General features: G+C 26.9%; 1 protein-coding gene across 1 annotated transcript in view; it reads left to right on the top strand.

Annotated features, from left to right (window-relative positions):
- The window catches only part of side-IV (sidestep IV transmembrane protein), a 430,043-nt gene that overhangs the window by 142,408 nt on the left and 266,367 nt on the right, over positions 1-21,268 (top strand). Inside the window, exon 4 of the mRNA XM_075365383.1 lies at positions 19,095-19,298. Coding sequence (XP_075221498.1) covers positions 19,095-19,298 — 204 coding nt within the window. The remainder of the gene's footprint in view (positions 1-19,094; positions 19,299-21,268) is intronic.

Below are 21,268 nucleotides of genomic sequence, written 5' to 3'. Positions count from 1 at the left end.
AAATTTGAACTTGTGACAGTCCCGCTTAAGAATGCTTAATTATTACCCGCTAAATATCGTTCAAAGGTATCAGTTAAAAATCACATTAAAGGGCACAATTAGAATCACTCGTAAAGAGGACATCATCTGCCATACTTTTCACAAATGAATATTTGATCGCCCTAACTCCTATGTACTCCCGTCTAAACTAAAACGTAACAAGAACTTATTACGATTTCCACAACATTTCCAGGAAACCGATATATAATTAGTATTGTTGGTCGGTATTTGTCGGTCAACGTCCCATCCAACACCATATCAACATAACCTAGGATGCTAATCTAAAAGTACCGATTACGTTAAATTCAACTTATATAATTACATCACAAATTGTATTTGGTATTCAACTAACGTATAAATATCTCGATGTTGTAATTACTAATGGAACATTTCATACCATTTATATCAATCTTAGCATGTACCGTTTTATTCGCTGTTACTATTTAATATAATTTGTACACTTTTAGAGATATAATATATGAACAATAATTCACTAGATTATAAAATAGTGCAAAACAAATCCATGAAGTAAAAATACTGAAATTTTAGAGTAAAAAAATATTTTATTACTGTAATAGAAAAAAAATTTGATAAATTAATATGTTAAGATTAAAATTGTTTAAAATGATTTTCTGCATTTTTTTGTTTAAAATTTCATTAAGTATTTTTTAACATAGCCAGATTTAATTTAAAAGTATATTTACTTCTTCAAACCACTTATTAATAATAATAAATAATTTTAATAATTAAAAATAAAAGTAATATTGGTTACGTACCATACAAAATTTTCAATTAATTTTTCCGTAAAGAATAACATTGTGTTTCTGTAGTGATTGACCTATTTCTTAAAACAAAGCTAATTAGAATTTTATAAAGTCCCTCAACTGATGAACCAGTTTCTCAGAGAATTAAATCTATATTAGAGATAAAGAAAATTAAAATTCTTGTTAAATAAAATTAACACTTTTCGAAAATTCATAAATAATAATTACATAGAAAATGATATCTCATAGTATAATTAGTATAAATAGTAAATAGTATAATCAATAATAATTACATAGAAAATGAAATCTTGGTGAGTTGGGGTTTGGTGTATGTGCTCACATTTTGGTGCGTTGGTTTGTTTGATGTATGTCCTTAGATTTTTATTTTGGATGAAACGCTACCATCTAGCGGAAAACATTGAACTAACAACTGTATAATAAATAAATTTATAATTTTTTTACTATTACGTTCTCCAAGGGATAACTTTAGTCAAGTTTTGAGAGGGTGTTTCAGTTTCCTGTTCTCCCAGTATTTCTCCATACTGTCAGATCTTCTCTTTCTTAATTCCTCTGATATCACCCATCCTTCCCGTTTTAAATTTATACCTTATTATGAAATTTAATTAAATGTTTACAACTCTTATATATATTTAAATTAATTATTTACAAAATTATTATTCAACAATAAAAGAAAGGGATTATTAGTTAATATTTAGAAGTAAAGCACAGATTCTTTATTTAATGAATTAAAAGTACGTTACAAATGTCTGTGGAAAAGAAAGACTAGAAATGAACAGGGAACGGGTGAGTGCGCTCAGCTGCCCGCACATCAAGTGGTCCGCTCTGCGCCAATAGCAGCAAAGTAACGAGCATCATCTGGCCCGGCAACTAACACAACCTCACACGAACACACACAAGGACTAAAAGAAGAAGACGAAGTCCTCAAGCCAACTCCCTGTTATCAGTATGGCTAGGGTCAAGTATTATACTTCTGCTACAAATATTAAATTCTGTATCTATTCACTCCTTAAGGCGATTTTAAATGTAAAAACACCAAAATATTCAGAAAATGGTTTCTACACATTAATATTTCTTTTATTAATGGATATCTTTAAAATACTTAATATTCTAGTAAAGTAAAGGGGCTGCGAACGCATCGAGGGTCCCAGGGGTAGTGCCCTCTGGCTAGACGATCAGGCGAACGAAGCTAGTATAATAAATAAATAAATCTGTCTAGTATAATAATAAATGATAGTACGAATTTATAATGAATACTCGTCAGATAAAAGAATGAAAAATGCATACCACACAAGGCTCGCGATTGAATAGTACCTTGTTTACCATCGCTATCAGTAAACTGATATTAGCTATTCCAGAAGAATTTAGCAAAAGCGTTTACGTCAATTATCTGGCAATCCTATATGCCAATAACAATACAGTTGTAATGAAATATAAATTGCAACTAGTGATGATAAACTCCCTCAACGACATTGCAAAGAATGACGACTTAAATTTTTACCAGAGAAAGCGTACTGTGTACACTTCTGTAGGAAAATAACTTCTAATCGTAGTCCCATTTTGACCGACGATGACCATTCAATTCAATATAAACATAATGTAAACTTTTTAGCTTTATTAATAGATAAAACCGTTACTTGGGAACTATGCATACAGGTTTTGATTGTTAGATGTAAAAAAAGCCCTAAACATTATTATGTTTTTCTTCATGGACTCAACGTACAAACTTACAAAATATAATATAATATATATTCTTTAACAATGTATCACGTACGAAATCATTAAAAGGCATTCATATACAGTTACTCATAATCCTTTATTATTCATTCAAATGTTACAGGAGCATATCTAATTACGAAGTGATACATGTCTATATTTATTTATTGTTTGAACCAGCGGTAAATACATAGAGTAATTACCCTAACCAAGACACTACATCAAGGCGGATATTATCTCGACATATATATTTTTTTTTTGGAGCCGAGTAAATCGTCAGGAGCTGTGTCTCAATACTAACATGAAAACGATATTAAACAATATAGTAGCAGTAGTAACTAAATTAAAACTTGTAATATTATTTTAATTAATAAACAAGAATTAGATTCATAATTAAATTATAAACAATAAAAATTAATTCTGAATAGACAAAAAAACAAAAACTATTTTAATTAAAAATAAATTGTTGCTTTTTATCTGAACATTATTATTCCTTTAATCTGATGAAATAACGGTTGTTGAGTAAGAATATCTTGTTAGTCAAATTAACTCAATTTCAGATACATCACAAATACGTGTCTTTTTCTTTTATAGCGTATAACCTGTATAACCTATTTGTTATATTAGAATGTTTCATACTTTACAGGTTATTCCACTTGAATTTATATTATAAACGTTTAGCTGTGAGATATTGAAAGTTAACGCTAATGCAATTTTTATATAAATTACTGAAAATGTTACGTTTATTTCAAACGAGAGATACGAATAATGATTACAACTTATATTTTATCAAACAGTAGAATTAATCTAAAATTAAAAATAATAATAATAACAATAACTATAATAATTACTGGAGTAATTACAAGTAAAAAAATATGTTAAGGTTGAAAACTATGGAATTCTACATGATTACCAGAATAATAGAAAGCAGGAAGATGTTTTAATATAAAACAAATGTATATTTTCGTTACAAAACGTTTCCAACACTCTTCATTAAAATAATTAATGGAAAAATACAATGTTTAATGTCATTATATAATTATATATTACATATTAAATTAATAAATTAATTAACAAACAACAGGTATTCGAAAACGATCTTCTATCAAAATAGTATATATATATATAAATGATATATCTTTTAGAAATTAAATTAAAACATAAGTTATTTACTAATAAATGAGAAATTTAATTTCATAAAAGGATATACACAAGTATAAATTGGCAACCTTTTTTATTCATCTGCATAATTTAAATCAAAAATTATTTTAGATATTTCGACCAAAAAAATTTTGAAGTAGTTTTTAATAAGAATTCGACTTTATTATTAATAATAATTTTTTTTTTTATGAGTACAATATTTTATATGAATTTTTAAGGGTTAATAATTATCCTTACTATCAGCCTTATTATCCTTAACTATCAGCCTGTATGGTTTTATATATAGAAAAATTTTTCCCGTTTAAAAGTTTACACAATTTGTCAATTTATTTGTTCACTGTTGAATACATAAGAAATGAATAGTTTTGATTTTAGTTTTAATAAATCGATTGGGCGTTTAATAATGATAGCTTTACATAATTAATCTTCTTAGATTTGTGTTGTAGCTAGGTTATACGCCTTCAGTTTCTTTAGAACAGTTTTATCATGACGTATTGAAATATGTAATGCAGACATTTCCACGAGTATATTTTACAACCATCGAATCGTCCTAAAGATACTTTCTTAAAAATTCCTATCTAATTAATCTTATATCTTATAGTTGTTAAGCACATTAAGTATCAGAATTATAAATCAGAATTAATCAAAGTTGCTTTCTATAAAAGGCGTGATATTTATTGTAAAAGAGCCAAATATCACCTATATTTGTTAGCTTTGACTCTTGATATATAGTGTGTTCCTCGAAGAGGTATACGCATTTGATTTAGTATCACTCGCTGATTTCCCTACCAATTCTATTGAAACTTTACAGATAGTTTAATAAAGGTTCTAAAAATATTCTGTAAAAATTTCAACTTTTAGGATGTATGGAAAAAAAACGGGGGCTTTCAAATAAAGACATCAATTTCAGATAAATTATAATTTTATTCATTACCAAATAGCTGGTAAAAATGATTAAAAACAGGTGATGGGTTGTTAAACAACTGTTCAAATTGAATTTAACAAGTTAAAAATCAGTCATTACCATGACTAATTAATTATGTTACTACTATTAACTTTTCATTAATCTATTTCTAATTATAATCTGTTTTTAATCATTCTTACCAGTTAATGAATAAAACGTAATGTATAAAAAGTGTAGTTTATGAGCGAGGCTAACCCACGCTCATCTATTTGGCTCTTCTCAGCAGAACTGTGAGGCGTATAATGTAAAATGGTCTATAAACCATTTGTTCATAGATTGCCCAATGTTCGGATCTGTTCGACAAAAATTATATCTGAGTTCAGATGTGAACTTTTTATTAAACCGGAAGAAATGCATAAGAAGACTGTAGCAGTTTCTTTCTGATAGTGGGATGAAGAACGAAATTTAGCGGTTTTGCTTACGTGAGATCCCTTACGGAATACTGTATGCGCAGTGTAAAGTGAATAGTGGTGATGTTTCAATATTTATTACCCATTTATTATTCTTGCTCTAGTTTGTGTTTATTGTGTCTTGTTTTTAGTGTTTATTGTTTATTATTTATGATAATGTAGTTATATTTAAGTCGCTAATGACTATAATCGTTCATGCTATAAATAAAAGTACTAATATATATATAAATGGTTAGCGATGTTAGGCCACTCACAATATAAAAAATAAATAATATAAAAATAAATCAAAATAGCTACCAAAATTAGAACCATGAGTATGTTTTTATTTATTAATTAATATTTTTGGTTTAATTTTAAATATCATTAACCATAGGAATTTCAGTTCTATAATTCGACAGCATCCTTCATATATATATATATTAAAGTTATCACTATACACTTTACCAGTAAATATTTATTATGACTTCCCGAAAATCTTTAAAAATAGCAAAGAAAATTGTTTTCAAATCACGATTTTACATATAATTTAAAGAAGTTCGAATTTTCATGAGTAATATGTCAAGTTATTTTATTACGTTTACTAACACTCTTTAGGTGGGTATATTTCAATTTGACAAACACATTTAAAGAACATTTAAAATATTTTATCGTATTTGCAAAGCTCTTATATTCACTTCTCTACTAGAGAATTGTATCGTAATATCGTACCTTTTATATCTTATAATACAAAAGTAATTTACTGGAAATCGAAAATAATAAGGTCTTTGCTTAATTAATTAACATTCTGCTTGTTTGTTATATAATTATTTATATAATTTGTATTTTATTAATGGAAAAATGAATAAAATTTTCTATTACTGTATGAACAAGTAATAACAATTTGTTACATAAATTACTTATTGAGGATGTGTTATACTTCTTATATTAGCAACATAAATTTTTATAAAAATACATTAGAATAATAACCATATGCAATAATGTTAATTACTTTTTGGAACGAAATTAGTCTGCAGTTAAAAATCAATACGTATTGTTATAAAATTATGTCAATCTATACTGTAAATCCTGTAAACAAAAGGAAGTTGATAGGAGTTAATTATTTCACTACATATTATCTTTATGCTCCAATAAACTAATTAATATAGAGGTTCATTGTTTTTAAGGAAAACTATGAAACTGGGTTACATTTACCATTAAATTTAATATCGTACTAATATCATGATTTCAAACTATTTTCGTTATGTTTAAGTTCATTGTCATTGGTTTTTGTTCTATTACAAAATTGAAAATCATATCTATAGTGAACTACTGGTAAATATATTATTATGTTTTATATTTTAGAATAGTAATATCTATAAAATTAATAAGAATAATTATAAATACATACTAAATACAAAAGAGCCGTCACCTGATAATGAAATCATCTCTCTTTGATAAATAAATCAAAACAGATGCATGCAAAATTTATATGATTGGGCAAACTCCCAATCAGATGTAAAGAGTAGTATTAAAATTATATTAATTAAGAGTTAAAAGAGAAATTTCACTATTTTTTTTTTTTTTTTAAGTATGTAACAAAAAACTACTCGATCAGTCGTAACCAAATTTTTATCCATGTTTCTTGGCATAACTGAGAAAGTTTTAAGATATATTTCATGTTGAAAATTTCGAAAAAAAATATAAGTAAATGTATACGTATATATATATAGTAGTGGAGATTTGCCTGTTGAACACAAACTTTAATGAATCGAATTTATGAACTATTTGAATTGACTCTCCGTGAACCGTGAGTCTCTATCACTACTGTGTGAGCTGGATTTGAAAACTAAATGATTCGAATCAATCGAATGAATAATATTACAAAAATAGTAGAATTCAATTTACATTAAATAAAATATTAAATAAACTAAAAAAAAAATGTATAACAATAACGGGCTTCTCGTGGGGTCTGCATGTGTGACAAGAGGGGTGCGATATGCAAGCACCTTGTGGGAGGCTAGAACAATTATCACCATCAACTGGTAACAAACAGGTTGTTCCTGGGCCGTTGTTTTGGGAGGTACAATGAGGTGTGCTTATAATATCTCTGCAAACAATCGTCCGATTTTAAAAATTCAAACGGGGTATTTATTAGCAGTTTGAAGGCTAACTTTTGCACGTTTCAGATACACTCTCGATCTAACAGATCACGCGGTTATTCGGAAATGTTACATTTTCACAAACAATCTCCAGATTTTCAAACTTCAAACAGGATATTGGTGTTTGTGTATATATAAAGTTTCTCTGTTTATTTGTTTTCGCATCATACGAGAACGCATCCTACGACTGATCCGATTGCTTTCAAATCTTCACGATGTATTTGTGTCATCTCAGGGAAGATTTTAAGCAATAGATCGAGGCTCTAGCTCCCTTGAAGGTTAAGAAATGGAAAGTATTCATTATTTCTTATCCTCAATGAGGAAGTAGTTGTGAAAAAAGATATTCATCAAGGAAAAAAAAGATTTTTCCTTTTAGTTCATTATTATAATTTTGCCATAATGACAAAGAAATATGTACAAATTTTTCGTCGTTAAACGTGTTTGTACTTCAGTTACCATAGTTACTTCTATTCTACCTTTTGTAATTTATTATAAAATTACATAAACATGTAATTACAAAGATTATGTAATTATATTAAATAAATAATTACGTTTTCAGATTTCTATAAAGCCTGAATACTTTAATTGTTATTTATAAGTATTATTCTCTCAGCCACGAGGATAACAAATTGTACGGGGATCCAGTCGGCAGAGCCGTCTTGGCTACACGGGAATGGCGAGCGAAGTGAGCTCTATCGCTCTGGGATAAATCCCCTGGCACTACTGAGTTGTCTCCGAAATTGGCCTGGACATTGAGGGTCCAGGCTTGACGGTACGGCTAGCGTATATAATATCTACTTGAGATAGAAATTTTAGTTGGTTTTTCGTAAAAATTATTTGAAGTATAATTTTATGATTTAAAAAATATTTTTAATTATTTAAGTTAGAAATGGTATTGTATTGACCACTTACACCAAGGTTATTAGAAATCAACTTCTATCGAAATTAGTTCAGCGATATTTTAAATACCAGAATATATGTATGTTTTTTTATGTGTATAGAATAAGAAATTAATAACAAAAATAAATTATCTTTACATAAAAACATTTCTTAGACATTTTTTTTCGTTTTTATAAATATAATTTTTTTTTTTTTAATTTCAATGTAGTTTTTTTGTATATATTGATTAATTATTCAAAATTCCATAATAACTTTCTGATTAGTTCCTTATTGGATTTTAGGACGAAAATGTGTATGTGGTAAAATTTCTTGAATAAACTTTTTTATTTAAAAAAAAAATTAATATTTATTTTAATGGTAGTGAATTTTATATAATCTCTATATTTTTTTTGACTAAAATTTGATTTCTTATATTCGTGTACCCTAACGGATAAAGACACGTCTTCCAAAGTAAAATTTGTAGTGGATTAGTAAATTACATTTTTACGTAGAAAAGAGAGAGAGAGAGAGAGAGAGAGAGAGAGAGAGTGAGAGAGAGAATGATAAAAGATATACGGTCGATAAAGTGTGCACTATTAATTGATAGTCTGAAAGCTGTAAACATTATTTAGTTACAATTTACAATTAATTTATACCGAACTTACAATACGGTTATTTATTCAAGGAAATTAAAAAAAACAAAATATATATATATAAAATAAAAAGAAACCAACGAACAACTTTTAGCTGTTGTAATAAATTGCAAAATTAAAGAATTTTTAATTGTTTTAGATTGTTACATGGAGTTTTGTATGATAATTATTACTCACCCAGCTAAAGTTGTAAAACTACTAATTTGAAAATTGAAAGGTACTCGTTTAAATAATCGCTAACGAACATCATTACAATTTTTTTTTTTTTATAACGGTTATTATGTAATATAATGATTTCTTCTCATTGAAATAAATAAAAAAATTATATTCTTCAATTACAGTTGAAGAAAGAAAACTGTAAAACAATCAGTGTTATCTAACAAGTTACGATTCGCTTCGAATACGATAGAAAAGTCAACAGAAAGTTTAGTTTTTACTGTAAGCAATTATAAACTTAATTGGACTTTCATTGCTGAACAGGAATTCCGACAATGATGCTACATTCGCTCAAAGAGAAGCGCAATTTAATTTATTTCATGGATAAAGTTATGTCGCCAAGAAAGTGGGAGCTGATGAAAGTACAAGAGAACACTGGAAGTGTTCTCTTGTAAGGTAGTAGGAGAAACAGTTGAAGTATGAGAAATAACGAGCCCTGCTAGGGAAGCCTCATTTTTCCACTCCGTTCTTGTTTTCCTCTTTTCTACTCATTTCTCTTTCTTTTTCACTTTCACACCATTTTTCTCTAACTCTCTTACTTTCCGACTTTTCTACATGACGTTATTTTTCTGTTCATAAGTCACTTCATAACAGTTAAAGTATTTTAAAGGAAATTATCATTTTTAAACTTTCCGTTGATAACAATAAGAAAGTTTAGTTTGAATAGTATTATTTTATGTTGTATTTATTCAAAAAAGGGTAGGGGACTAATTTTGTAAACTTCTAACAAAACATAATTTAAATATTTAATTTAACTTATTAATTAATATACAAACAGATCTCGTCGTGTAAGATAATTTTGTTTATGTCGTAAGCTATCGTACGCTTAAAATTTGTCATTGCTTATTACACTGCTTTTAAAACAACAATAAGTTTCAGCGAAACGGTTAAATAAATAATCAGCTATTCATTTTTATTTGACTAATAGGATTTAATTACCTTCTTTAGATTATTAACTCTTTTGCTAATCCTTATACGATATTTAAAAAATGACGTTTAAATATTCCTCTAAAACTTGGCTCAAGGTCAAAATTCAAGTGGTTCTTTTGTGTATTCCAACTAAACATTTTCAAGGCCACTTTTTGAAGGTACTACTATAAAAATATTTGTCTTTTTGTGATTATTTAATTTTACATAAAGTTTGAAAGTTTATTCGTATAGAAATAATAGGTAAAGCTGAAATATCAAGCCTAAATTTGAATACGGATAATTTCGGATTATGTTAAATATAATATAACTTCGTAAAGGGAAATAATAGATAAAGATTTAAATATTTAATTTGAAAAATCTAATCAAAAAAAAAAAAATGTATGGCATTGAAATTAAAGAAAATAATCAGTATGGCAGAGTTAAGCACCATAAAAAATAAGAGCTCCCGTGGACACAACTTGGAAAAATTCTCTGAAACTTTTAGTTATAAAAACCCCCATTTCTTCAATAAATTACATATTTTATAAACTTATAAATTTCTTTTTAATTTTTTTTAAGCTACAAAAAATAGTTTAGAATAACCAGTCAGTTTATTTAACTAAACTTTTCAAATCTTAAAATTGTTAATAAAAGTTACAAATTTTGATCTTTAGAAGAATTAGTAAATAGTATGACGAGTAAAATAGAATTTTCATGAAGAAATATTGATAGTACGTGTTTATTATATTGAGTTTACCTTCTCTTTAGTCTCAACTTTCTCGTTATTTCTATTCAATATAATAACATCCAAATTCATTTTTTTAAATTCTTTGATTTACCTAACTTTACACTTTTATTTTTTAAGTTCTTAATTAGTTTGAAACTAAATTATTACAAGAATTTAAATCAAGAAATACTCATTAAAAATAAATTGTAAAAGAGTTTAAATAAAATTTTAATTGAATAAATATTCTAGATAATAATAAACATATTGGATATACAAAATAAATTTCCTGTTTATAGAAGGGTTAGGTCTAAATCCTTTACAGACTTTGTTTTTTACTAAGTCTATTATTAATATTTTCTCAATTTAAAAGTAAGTACAGAAATAGTTATTTTTTTTATTTCAATCATATTGCAAAGGAATCGTAAAAAATCTTCCTTACTATTTTTAAGTCTACCTTCCTTTAACTATTTTTCAGTCTGATGATTGTTTTCTCGTAAGTAATAATGTTTATTTTCTCATATGTTCTTACTTTAAATATGATAAATTAAAATAAACTGTACCTCAATAAAAATACAAGGCAAGTGAAAAAAAAAAAAAATGATAAAAAGAAAGTTCTTTATATAGATTATCAAACTCTTTTTAACCAGAGATTTTAATATGTTAAACCTACGGTAAACACAAAAAAATATATATTTTTCGTTATTTTGTTTTTAAGAAAGGACATATGACTTTCTTGGAAATCGTGCAATATCAGAGGTAATTTTATTTTATATTTAAATCTTCGAGTAATTTATTATCGCAAAAATCTACGAATAAATGTAATAATGACCAAATCTAATCAAAATTGTTCTTCATATATTCATACAATTAAAAATATTTACAAATTGATTAGTTATTAGTGAAGAATATCTCAGGCAATGATAAAACTGTACGTCTGATAATAATTATTCATAAGTATGATTAAATTGCATTTCTAATAAATTTTAAAAATCGACAAAACATCATCAATTTATTTTGATTTACGGTAACATTGGTAGAACGTTTATTATAAACAAATCGTTGTAGGATCGACTTCAATAATAAAAGAGTTTAATTTTAGTTACTGCTTTTGAAATATCACAAACGGATTATTTATGGTCCAAATTCAAAGCGCGTTTAAACACATGTGAAACTGTATATAGAATCTATATATATATGTATATACATACTCTTGTGCACATATAAACACACTTTTACAACACAAACGAGCAGAAATTTACAAAATTATTTGAATGAACCTTAGTAGGAAGATATTTTGCAAACATAGTTTGGTAGGCATCAACCAATTTACATACATGCGGGTTTAGAAAACCTTTCGTTTCTAAATACATAAAATTCGTTTTTAAACGGGGAAAACATGCGTAGGGTTACACTTATACATTCATATACCTGCACAGATAAATCAAGAGAGACAAACAGATATAGGGTACGTCTATTGTTTTGTTTATATTAAAGAATACAAAGAGAATAAAAGTACAATTGATAAAAACGAAAAGTTTAATTTAAAAAAAAATCTCTAAATTAGATCTGCAAAAATGTTTAAAAGTAGTTTATATACCTTTTAAATAAATTTGAATATCAGTTTACGTGCTTGTATGTTATACAAAGGTTGTTCTAAAATTCACAGACTGCTGACGCAATCTGGACAATGTTTTTTTTTACTATTATAATGATTTTTGTCACATCTTAACTGTGGTTTAGATGTAAATTTATTTATATGAATTAATTTTTGGTGAGCAGTAAAAGTTGAAAAAGAGCTTGTCATATATTACAGTGAAATTTTCGTGTAGTAACATATTGACTAAATCATATCCAGTAGATTAGCAAGAAACGATTACTTCCCCGCCCATATTTCACAAGTCCTGTGAGGAAAGTGTGACATCATGAATTTCACAATGGGAAACCTAAACACTTCGGTTTTATCTTAATTAAAAAAAAAAAAAAAAGGTTTACTACATGTTATTATATTATTTCTTCTAAAAATAATTATGTATTTTTTTAATAATATTATTTATAGTCGCATCAATAATAAAAGTCATTAGCGACTTATGAATATAATGAAATTGTACCGGTAAAGTTGTCCTCTTGAAAAAAAAAAACAGGTCAACTACTCCTCAGACGTGTGGTTAATTGAAACCCAACCACGAAAGAACACCGGTATCTACGATATAGAATTCAAATCCGAATAAAAGTAACTATCTTTATTAGGATTTGAACTACCTGGATTTGACTCTGAATTCGAAATCAGCTGATTTACGACGACGAGTTTACCACTAGACCTACTTGACGAGTTACGTTTTGTTTTTACATACTTCATTTTTTCTGAAAGTATTTTAAATTATTGTACAGTAAGAAAAAGTATAAAATATTCTAAAGTTTGATTAAACAAATTTACTATGCTTAAAAAATAATATAATTAAAATTATTTGTCTACTTCTTTACCTATCCGTCATTTATTTATGGATTACTTTTTAAAAAAAATATGATTATAAGATGCCTGAATACAGTTAAATTGCAGGTTGTTTACAGTCACGAATTATAAAAAGTAATAGATACGCGAATGGGTAAAAACTGAAACAGAAAATATTTACAGATAAAACTGGTATTCCCCTCCACAACAATTACACCAGGCGACACGGCTCTAGAACTGATGTGGTATAGTATGTACTTCAGTTATTAAAATTTTAAAGAAAAGAATTTACTTTTTTCTTTTTAATTTATTAAAATCAAATAATTTGTTTCTATTTTTAAGTTATTTAATAAAAAAATTTATCATACCACTTTTATGTAGGTAACCGGGCGACGTAAATTTTTTTAAACAGAAGTTTGTGAAATGTATGTATAATTTCAGTTAAATCAACAAATTATAGGTTATTGTGTTTTATTTTCATGTAAACTTTATATATTATTAAAAATTAGCAAAAAAAAAACTTTTTTGTTACAGCATGAAACCCATAAAATCGTTTTTGTATGAGATTTCGTATTTGCTGCACAAAAATTAAAGAAAACACAATTTGAAAAAATTATCGTAAAATTTTATTCTTTTTATTGACGATGGGTTCTCTTGTGAGTAATAAATAATCTAGTGGTCGGAAAAACATCGGAAAGTGTTGACTAATTATACATAAATCAGATACGCGCTAGATAATATTACAAAAAACTAAACGGGTATTAATTTACATAATGTTTTTAAACATTAATAATTTCGATATATTTTTACTGTTTAATGATACGTAATGTAATTAAAGAAAAAAAAAATCGAATTCAAATTTACCGTTGTGTTTTTTTACTTCCTTGTGCGAAGTAAAATCACGAAAAATTTCGGTATTCAGATTTCCAAAAGGGAAATATCCATTTTGACCACATTTAAAACCATTTTGACTAGTTTGGGCGTGACGTCTGTAAGTACGTGTGTATGTATGTACGTACGTACTAATGTATCTCGCATAACTCAAAAACGGTTAGCCATAGGATGTTGAAGTTTTGGATTTAGGACTGCTGTAACATCTAGTTGTGACCTCCCTTTCTGATTGCAATCGACTGAACCAAAAGTGTACAAAAAAGCCCAAAATAAAAATAAAAAATAGATTTTGGATTTTTTATTTTTTTTCCAAAAGAAAAAAATTTAAAAAAAGTTTTTCTTTCTTTTTTTTTTGATAATTTTTTCTTTTTAATGTATTTTGGATTTTTCTTAACTGCAGTAATAAGCCCTCATTGAGATCTATTCAACTATATATCATAAGGAGTACTTCCTTTCATTGGTTCCAGAGTTACAGCCAAATGAAAATTTAATTAATAAAATATTTGGGTCTTATAAAAGGGAAGGCACATCGGTTCGAATCAGAATTTATCTCCTTTTCTTTTTTTAATTTAGTTAAAATTTTTTTAATTTAAATTATTGATTTATTCATAATTATTATCCCGTGATTGTAAAAAAAAATTTAATAATAAATTATTCAATAAAAAAAAATATGAAAAGAAATCCGAAGTTATTAGTGAAATAAAATGCTATGTACTTTAAAAATGTGTATTAGTAACTTAATAAGCATAATTTCATATACGCATATGCAATAGATTTGCTGAAACATCTGATTATTTAATATTAATTGAAAATTGTAATTTAAAATCGTATTATTTTTGGATTTTCTAGTTTAATTTCTGTTTAATTTTATTTACATTAAAGTTAACTCAGAATGTTTTGTGAAAGTGAGAAGTTTTCTCTCTCTTTATATTCATCATCTTCCCTTAATTTTTTTTATTCTTCCCTTGTTCTTAACATCTTTTTCCTCTTCATATTCATCTTCTAGTCGTTTTTTTGAGATGTATTTCATCGTATCATTTTTATTTTTCCTGTATAATTGTTTCTTTTTTTAAATTTTGATTATTCACCAAATAATCTAATAATAGTGACTGAATATTTCACAAAGTAATGCCGAAATTAACATCTGTAACCAGTGTACAGGAGTTCATTAAACGGAATAGTTTAATTATTATTAATTTTTATTTATAAAACACACCAGAAATCTGAAACTTTTGTTAATCAGCAACTCACGAAGATACGAATAATACTGATCTACTAGTACAAGAAATAGGGACTTTTACTCTATCCTAATATTTCATTTAAGATTGTGGAATTAATAACTGTATAAATATTTGATGTTAATTAAAACCAATATTTCATCACTTGTGTAACTGTCCACATGATTAAAGAATTGGAGGATCGTATCACACTTTCAAATGAAATAAGTTTAAATGAAGTGAAGTAAAATATGTATATATATATATATATATATATATATATATATATTTTTTTTTTTTATGAAACAGAACTAAAGTATTAACTGTTTGGGTGTTGTTATATTACTGAAGATTAGGATTTCCGGATTTATCGGTTAAACAATTAAGTTCCATTCGTGCTTTTTGTGCCGTATCACTACCTGGTATGATAAAGATTTTCTGGACAGGTATAGAACCGTAACCTGAACCGTAAACCTGAGAATACCAAGAAACTCATCGAACTTCAAACTGTTTTACATAAACCAGCAGCGTTAAAAACAAAACCAAGTAAGATAATAACAAAAACACGATAAAGACCCGAAGAGTGATTATAGGATTAAAAAACGACCGTTAGAAAAGGAGAACCCCTACCACTACAGAAATATCTCAAGCCTTATACAGGCAGTGGACATTCACTACCTGCTGCCTGGATGACAATCCACAATTTCTTGTGCCGTCGGGGTATCTTTACCCAGTATGAGAGTAGCACATTTTAATCCTGCATTCAAGTAGTACAGTTTAAATATATATGCTGAATAAAATTTGATCTCCTGTTTTTGAACCGCCTAAGGAGATCCTCAGGCTTTCTAAAAAAATCCTTATTCACACACACACACACACACACACATACCCCTGATACCTGTTCTTATCTTTTTTTTCCTGTTCCCCTGAGTCGGGTCGGCATTCAGCAATACTCAACCCAAGGAGGCGGATCTTTTTTCACCTCATTCGCCTGCCTCAAATCACTGAGAGAGTTCATTAATCTCCAATAAACTATGACGTGGAATTGGTACGATCTAGTTCCGGTTAATCTAAATAGAAAAAGATCATTTCAAAAATTATGTTATAGTTAATGAGATAATAAGAAAGTATTTCGTTACGTAACATTTTATTTCAACATAAGCATTATATTAACCTAAAATGGCACATAAAATTAATATCACATATTAATTTTTAAAAGGATATTAAATTTCCTAAAATAAGAATTCCTTGTGTAAGAAAAATAATTGTATAAGTCACTAAAACAAAAAGGTTTTAAAATAAAAACCAACAACAAGTATAATTAATTGTTTAATACTTCCTTTCCAATTATATAAATAATCGCTTTAACATATATTTAGGTATTGTGAATTTTTTACCAGACAGAACTCATACACACACTTACACAAACACATACGACACACAAACATAGACGTATCCCAAAGAAACTGGTAAAAGAAAAAATAATTGTGTAATAAATCATTAAACGAAAGAGAATGAAATCATTCAAAAAAGACATGAAAATGATACACAATTATCGAGTAGATATTATAAGGATATTTTTAAAAAGTGAGAAATATTTAATTTATTGTTTAAGCTGTACTGTTACTATAAAAAAAAAAAAATTAGAAGAAAATATTATAGAAAAAAAGATGTTTTATAAAAAAAGATGTTTTAAGTTAAATCAGCGATCATAAGACGTCCAATCTAGACGTTCTTAACAAGAAGAAAGTAATAAAGTTTAAAGAAAATAATGAACCTTTTTCTTGGAAATTGAAGTAAAATAATTTTAATGGAGATATTTATTTCGGTAAATACAAATATTTTTCTATTATTTGACGTTATGTGAACCGTATTATTCCTTGAAGCATACTTGATGTATATTTTTTAACGTGCATTTTTTTTAGTATTTATATTTTTATCGTATTGATAAATATGCTACGAGTTATTATTTAACTGCTACTTCTTGACGATAAACAGTCCATAAAGACGAATGGAGTTTGGCAAAATATTTATTTTTATACAGATAATCACTTTCTGATTATTTCTGAGATTTTGGTTTTTTATTTTATACTTAGTTCCACTGTAGTTAAGAATTTTTAATTTGGTATAATTAGCAATTTATTTTTGAAGTTTTTCTGTAAAAAATATATCGTACCTTATACAGAATCTTCAGTGACGAGCTTTCCGGTTGAAAATGGAGTCACTGTCGCTTCTTACCGATGACACGACTATTCTGGCTTTTAATGACAACCAAATTTGACCAAAACTAATCTACAATCCGAATTAAAAAATTCGTGGCTGTGAATTGAAAGGCTGTGTACATGGAAGGTAAGGCGGTTAATCAAGCTAATTTGAGCCATATCACGTTCGCAATGAAGAGAGGAGGCTGTCCTTGGTTCCACCTTGATGATATTTTAATCATGCGTATTGGTAGTGTAAGGTACTTGGGTTTTACACTAGATCGTATTTTGACGTGGAAGATTCATTTGAGGAAGAAGATATAACAACTTAACGTGAAGATGAAGAAAATTCACTGGTTGCTGGGCGAGAGTTCTGAGTTATCTTTGTTTAATAAGCTACGTTAATACTCAGCAATTTTTAAACCAATATTGACATTTGACGTCCAACTATGGACGCGGCAAGCAAGATAAATGTAAAAATCACACAGCGGTTGCAGAAAAAGTAGCAATGTGTGTAGCTGAGGCGCAGTAGTTTACTAAAAACAGTTAATCTACAAATATTTGGATCTACGTTAAGTCAACGAAGAAATACAATGTATAAGTTTGAAATATGAACTTGGCTAAATAATTTTTCGTCATAAACCTCTTAGACAGCGATCAGAATGTTAGAAAACCAAAGCTCGTTCTGATCTCAGAAACTCTATAATGTAATTACACGCACGCTGAATTTTGTGCATAAATCTATCATTCATTATCTTCTTATCTGTTTCTGTTTTCACTTTCATTTTTAATTCGTTTCCTTTTTATTGATTTACTTTATCTTTTCTGAATATTTTATCACCTGCTATTTCTATGATTCTTGTTATTGTATTCTACTGTACTACTGATAGTACAGTTTTTCAAAATATTCTTGTGCACGTTCTACCCTCAGCAGTTCTGTAGAGTACTACTTATACTTTTAAGGAGTTTCAAAGGGGGTTCCTTTTTAACGTGAGTATAAGATATATTTTACTTAAGATTTCTAAAAATATATAACTGATTGTAAATGAATAAATAAATAAAAATAGTACAAACTTATAGCTGCTACCTATTCTAGAAATATTTTATGCTCATTAATTAATGATACTCTGAAGTAAAAGAATGTTGTAATTATTTATTACGTTTTAAAATACATACGTAATCATCGCTGAATGACAACATATACTTTTTTCAACGTAACTGTCACGTTCATTCCACTTTTTAACTTTATATTTTATTAAAAATTTATTATCAGTTTTACTCAAAGCTTACTTAAAAGTCACTTATTGAGAGCTACGATGAAGTTGAATGAGAGATCCTCTTACGTTCGCCACTTTAAACGTTAAAAATATTGACAGTTTTAGCCTTGTTCATTTACTCTGACAGTCAGATTAATACTATACCTATAGCTTTATTGTATACATCATAGCTTAGAAATCTATAAAAGAATCCTTATTAAGAACGATTTCCTTTCTTCTCAAACTGTCTCTTCCAATATCTCTCTGCCAGGAATTATAAAAATCACCATGTAACAATGCACACTAGACTTAAAATAACTATTTTTTACAGGAATACGACTTTCTAAACTGTTGTTTTTTATCAAAATAAATAATTTTATTTGAATTTTAGCAATTTTAATATTGGTAAATTAAAGCAAAATTTTGAATTTAGAATAAAAACGAATTATATTCTAATTTTTGTTTGTTTTTTGTTTCCTGTTTTAGGAAGACCTAAACCTCGTGTAATTTGGTATCTAGAAAATATGGTGATAGATGAAACTTTTGAACATCGTGATCCTGACTTAACTATAAATCCAATGACTTTTCCAAAAGTGGGTCGTCAACATTTAAATGCACGACTCATATGCCAAGCTACAAATACCAACTTAGCATCACCTACATCTAAAGTCGTTGTACTCAACATAAACTGTAAGTATTTGTATTGTATTTTTTTTTTTTTTATTGTATTGCATTTATTATAATAGTTTCTTTTTAATTTAATACTACATTTAGAATTGTAAAATCTAGGATAGATTTATGTATAAATAAATGTGAAAGCTCTTGTCAATAATTCTCTTCCAATTCCTGAATACTTAGAAAACTAAAATTTTTCCAGATTATTTATCTGTAGGAGATTGGAAATGAAATGAAAACAGAATTACAGCATTAGTCACTTTTATACGAATTTTACCTTAGGGATATAAAATTTTCTTTATTATATCTGAAGAGAAAATAATTATTATTTATAATATTACTTTGATTACTACTTCAGGGAAATGAAAGAAGTTAAACCTAAATTAAGATATAATCATTTACTATATGACTGAATTTCTTTAACAGATTTTGCATGTTTATTTATTAAAATGGTTCCAATAAATACGGAACCAAATTTTTGCACGAGATATCACTTATAAGTCTCTATTAGGTTTCAGTTCCAAATAAAACATCGATCTAAATTTTATTCTAAAAAAAACAAACTAACTAATGAAAATTTCACTTCTTCTCAACAGATATTATTGGGAACATATTTATTACTGTAGAAATATTAAATAAGAAAGTAAACACTAAATTTTATAACATTAATGGACTTGAATAACCACTCAGAGATTTACTCAGGATTGATGTAAAAATTTCCATAAGTTTTTCTGAACGCTGGCCACAACCCAATTTCTGATATATAAAATTATTTACCGTAAGTACCTTTGTTAGAAGACCTCCTGGTCAAAAAAAAAACATACAAAATCTTAGGGATAGTTACTTAACTATTTCTCCTTTCGAATTGGTAGTATGATTAAATTATATTAAAAAAAAAGTAATTTAGAAAAGTGCAAACGAAATATTGATTAAACTATAAATTCTGACTCAAGTTGTTACATTTAAATTGTTAGAACTATAATAATTTACAGTAGAGATTAAAAATTAAATATACTTTAACATGTATGAATAATTCTCTCCCGATAAATACAGTTTGTTTTACACAATTACAATTCTCAGACGAGAAAATAACCAAATGTTATATTTTGATGCGCATTGTGAATGTAACCTGATGACAACTTAAAATTATTCCTTTGTTATTTAATAAAAGATAAGAAGTTATTTATTCAAGAAATAACCATAATAATTTATTGTTACACTAAATCAGTAAAAAAGTTACGAATTTCTTGTTACCATTAAGAATACTTACGCAATCTATTCTTTTTTTTCCGAACAGTAATACATAAAAATTTATGTATTTATGTATGTATTTATATATGTATATATACATGTTACGTATGTATGTATTAATGTAGAACATAAAATTTATAATTTAATTCTATATAATCGGTTTATTACATGATAAAATCTAATAAAAACTTGATCTATTAAAACTTTGTAGTTAGAAATTCATATATCACGAACACAGTAAATTATTTAATTAAATATGAAAAATTTTTCAAAAATTTTCCACATTTAATGTGGAAGGAGTTCATTACATAGTACGATATACAGAATTAAAAGTATATTTTACTGCAAAAATATAATATGGACATTTAAGATTGCAACGTTTAGATATAATAAAAAGTGGGGAATGGAAAAACCACAATATCAGTTTTATAAAGCTCTAGAAATGAATAAGTGGATATGTTGTTGAAGTACTATGAGAAAAGTGAAAATAAAAATAGTAATAATAAGAAACATGTCAAAAGAAGACCACTTTATTATTACTTTTTTCTTCAGAAAATTGTATTAACGTTTTTAGAAATGTACAAAGATATTTAATTTGCAAATTTTTTATGGAAATGTCCAATTAATAATAGTTATTAGTTATTCGCAAGTCGATACACCATATGATTTGTGGTCGGGTAATCGACTGAAGAATGGGATATTTAAAACACAGATTGATTGATCGGATTGTTAAA

This window comes from Lycorma delicatula, chromosome 5 (assembly GCF_047948215.1).
Source record: "Lycorma delicatula isolate Av1 chromosome 5, ASM4794821v1, whole genome shotgun sequence".
NCBI lineage: Eukaryota > Metazoa > Arthropoda > Insecta > Hemiptera > Fulgoridae > Lycorma > Lycorma delicatula.
Note: the sequence above shows the minus strand (reverse complement) of the source record. Positions and strands in the feature narration are given on the sequence as shown.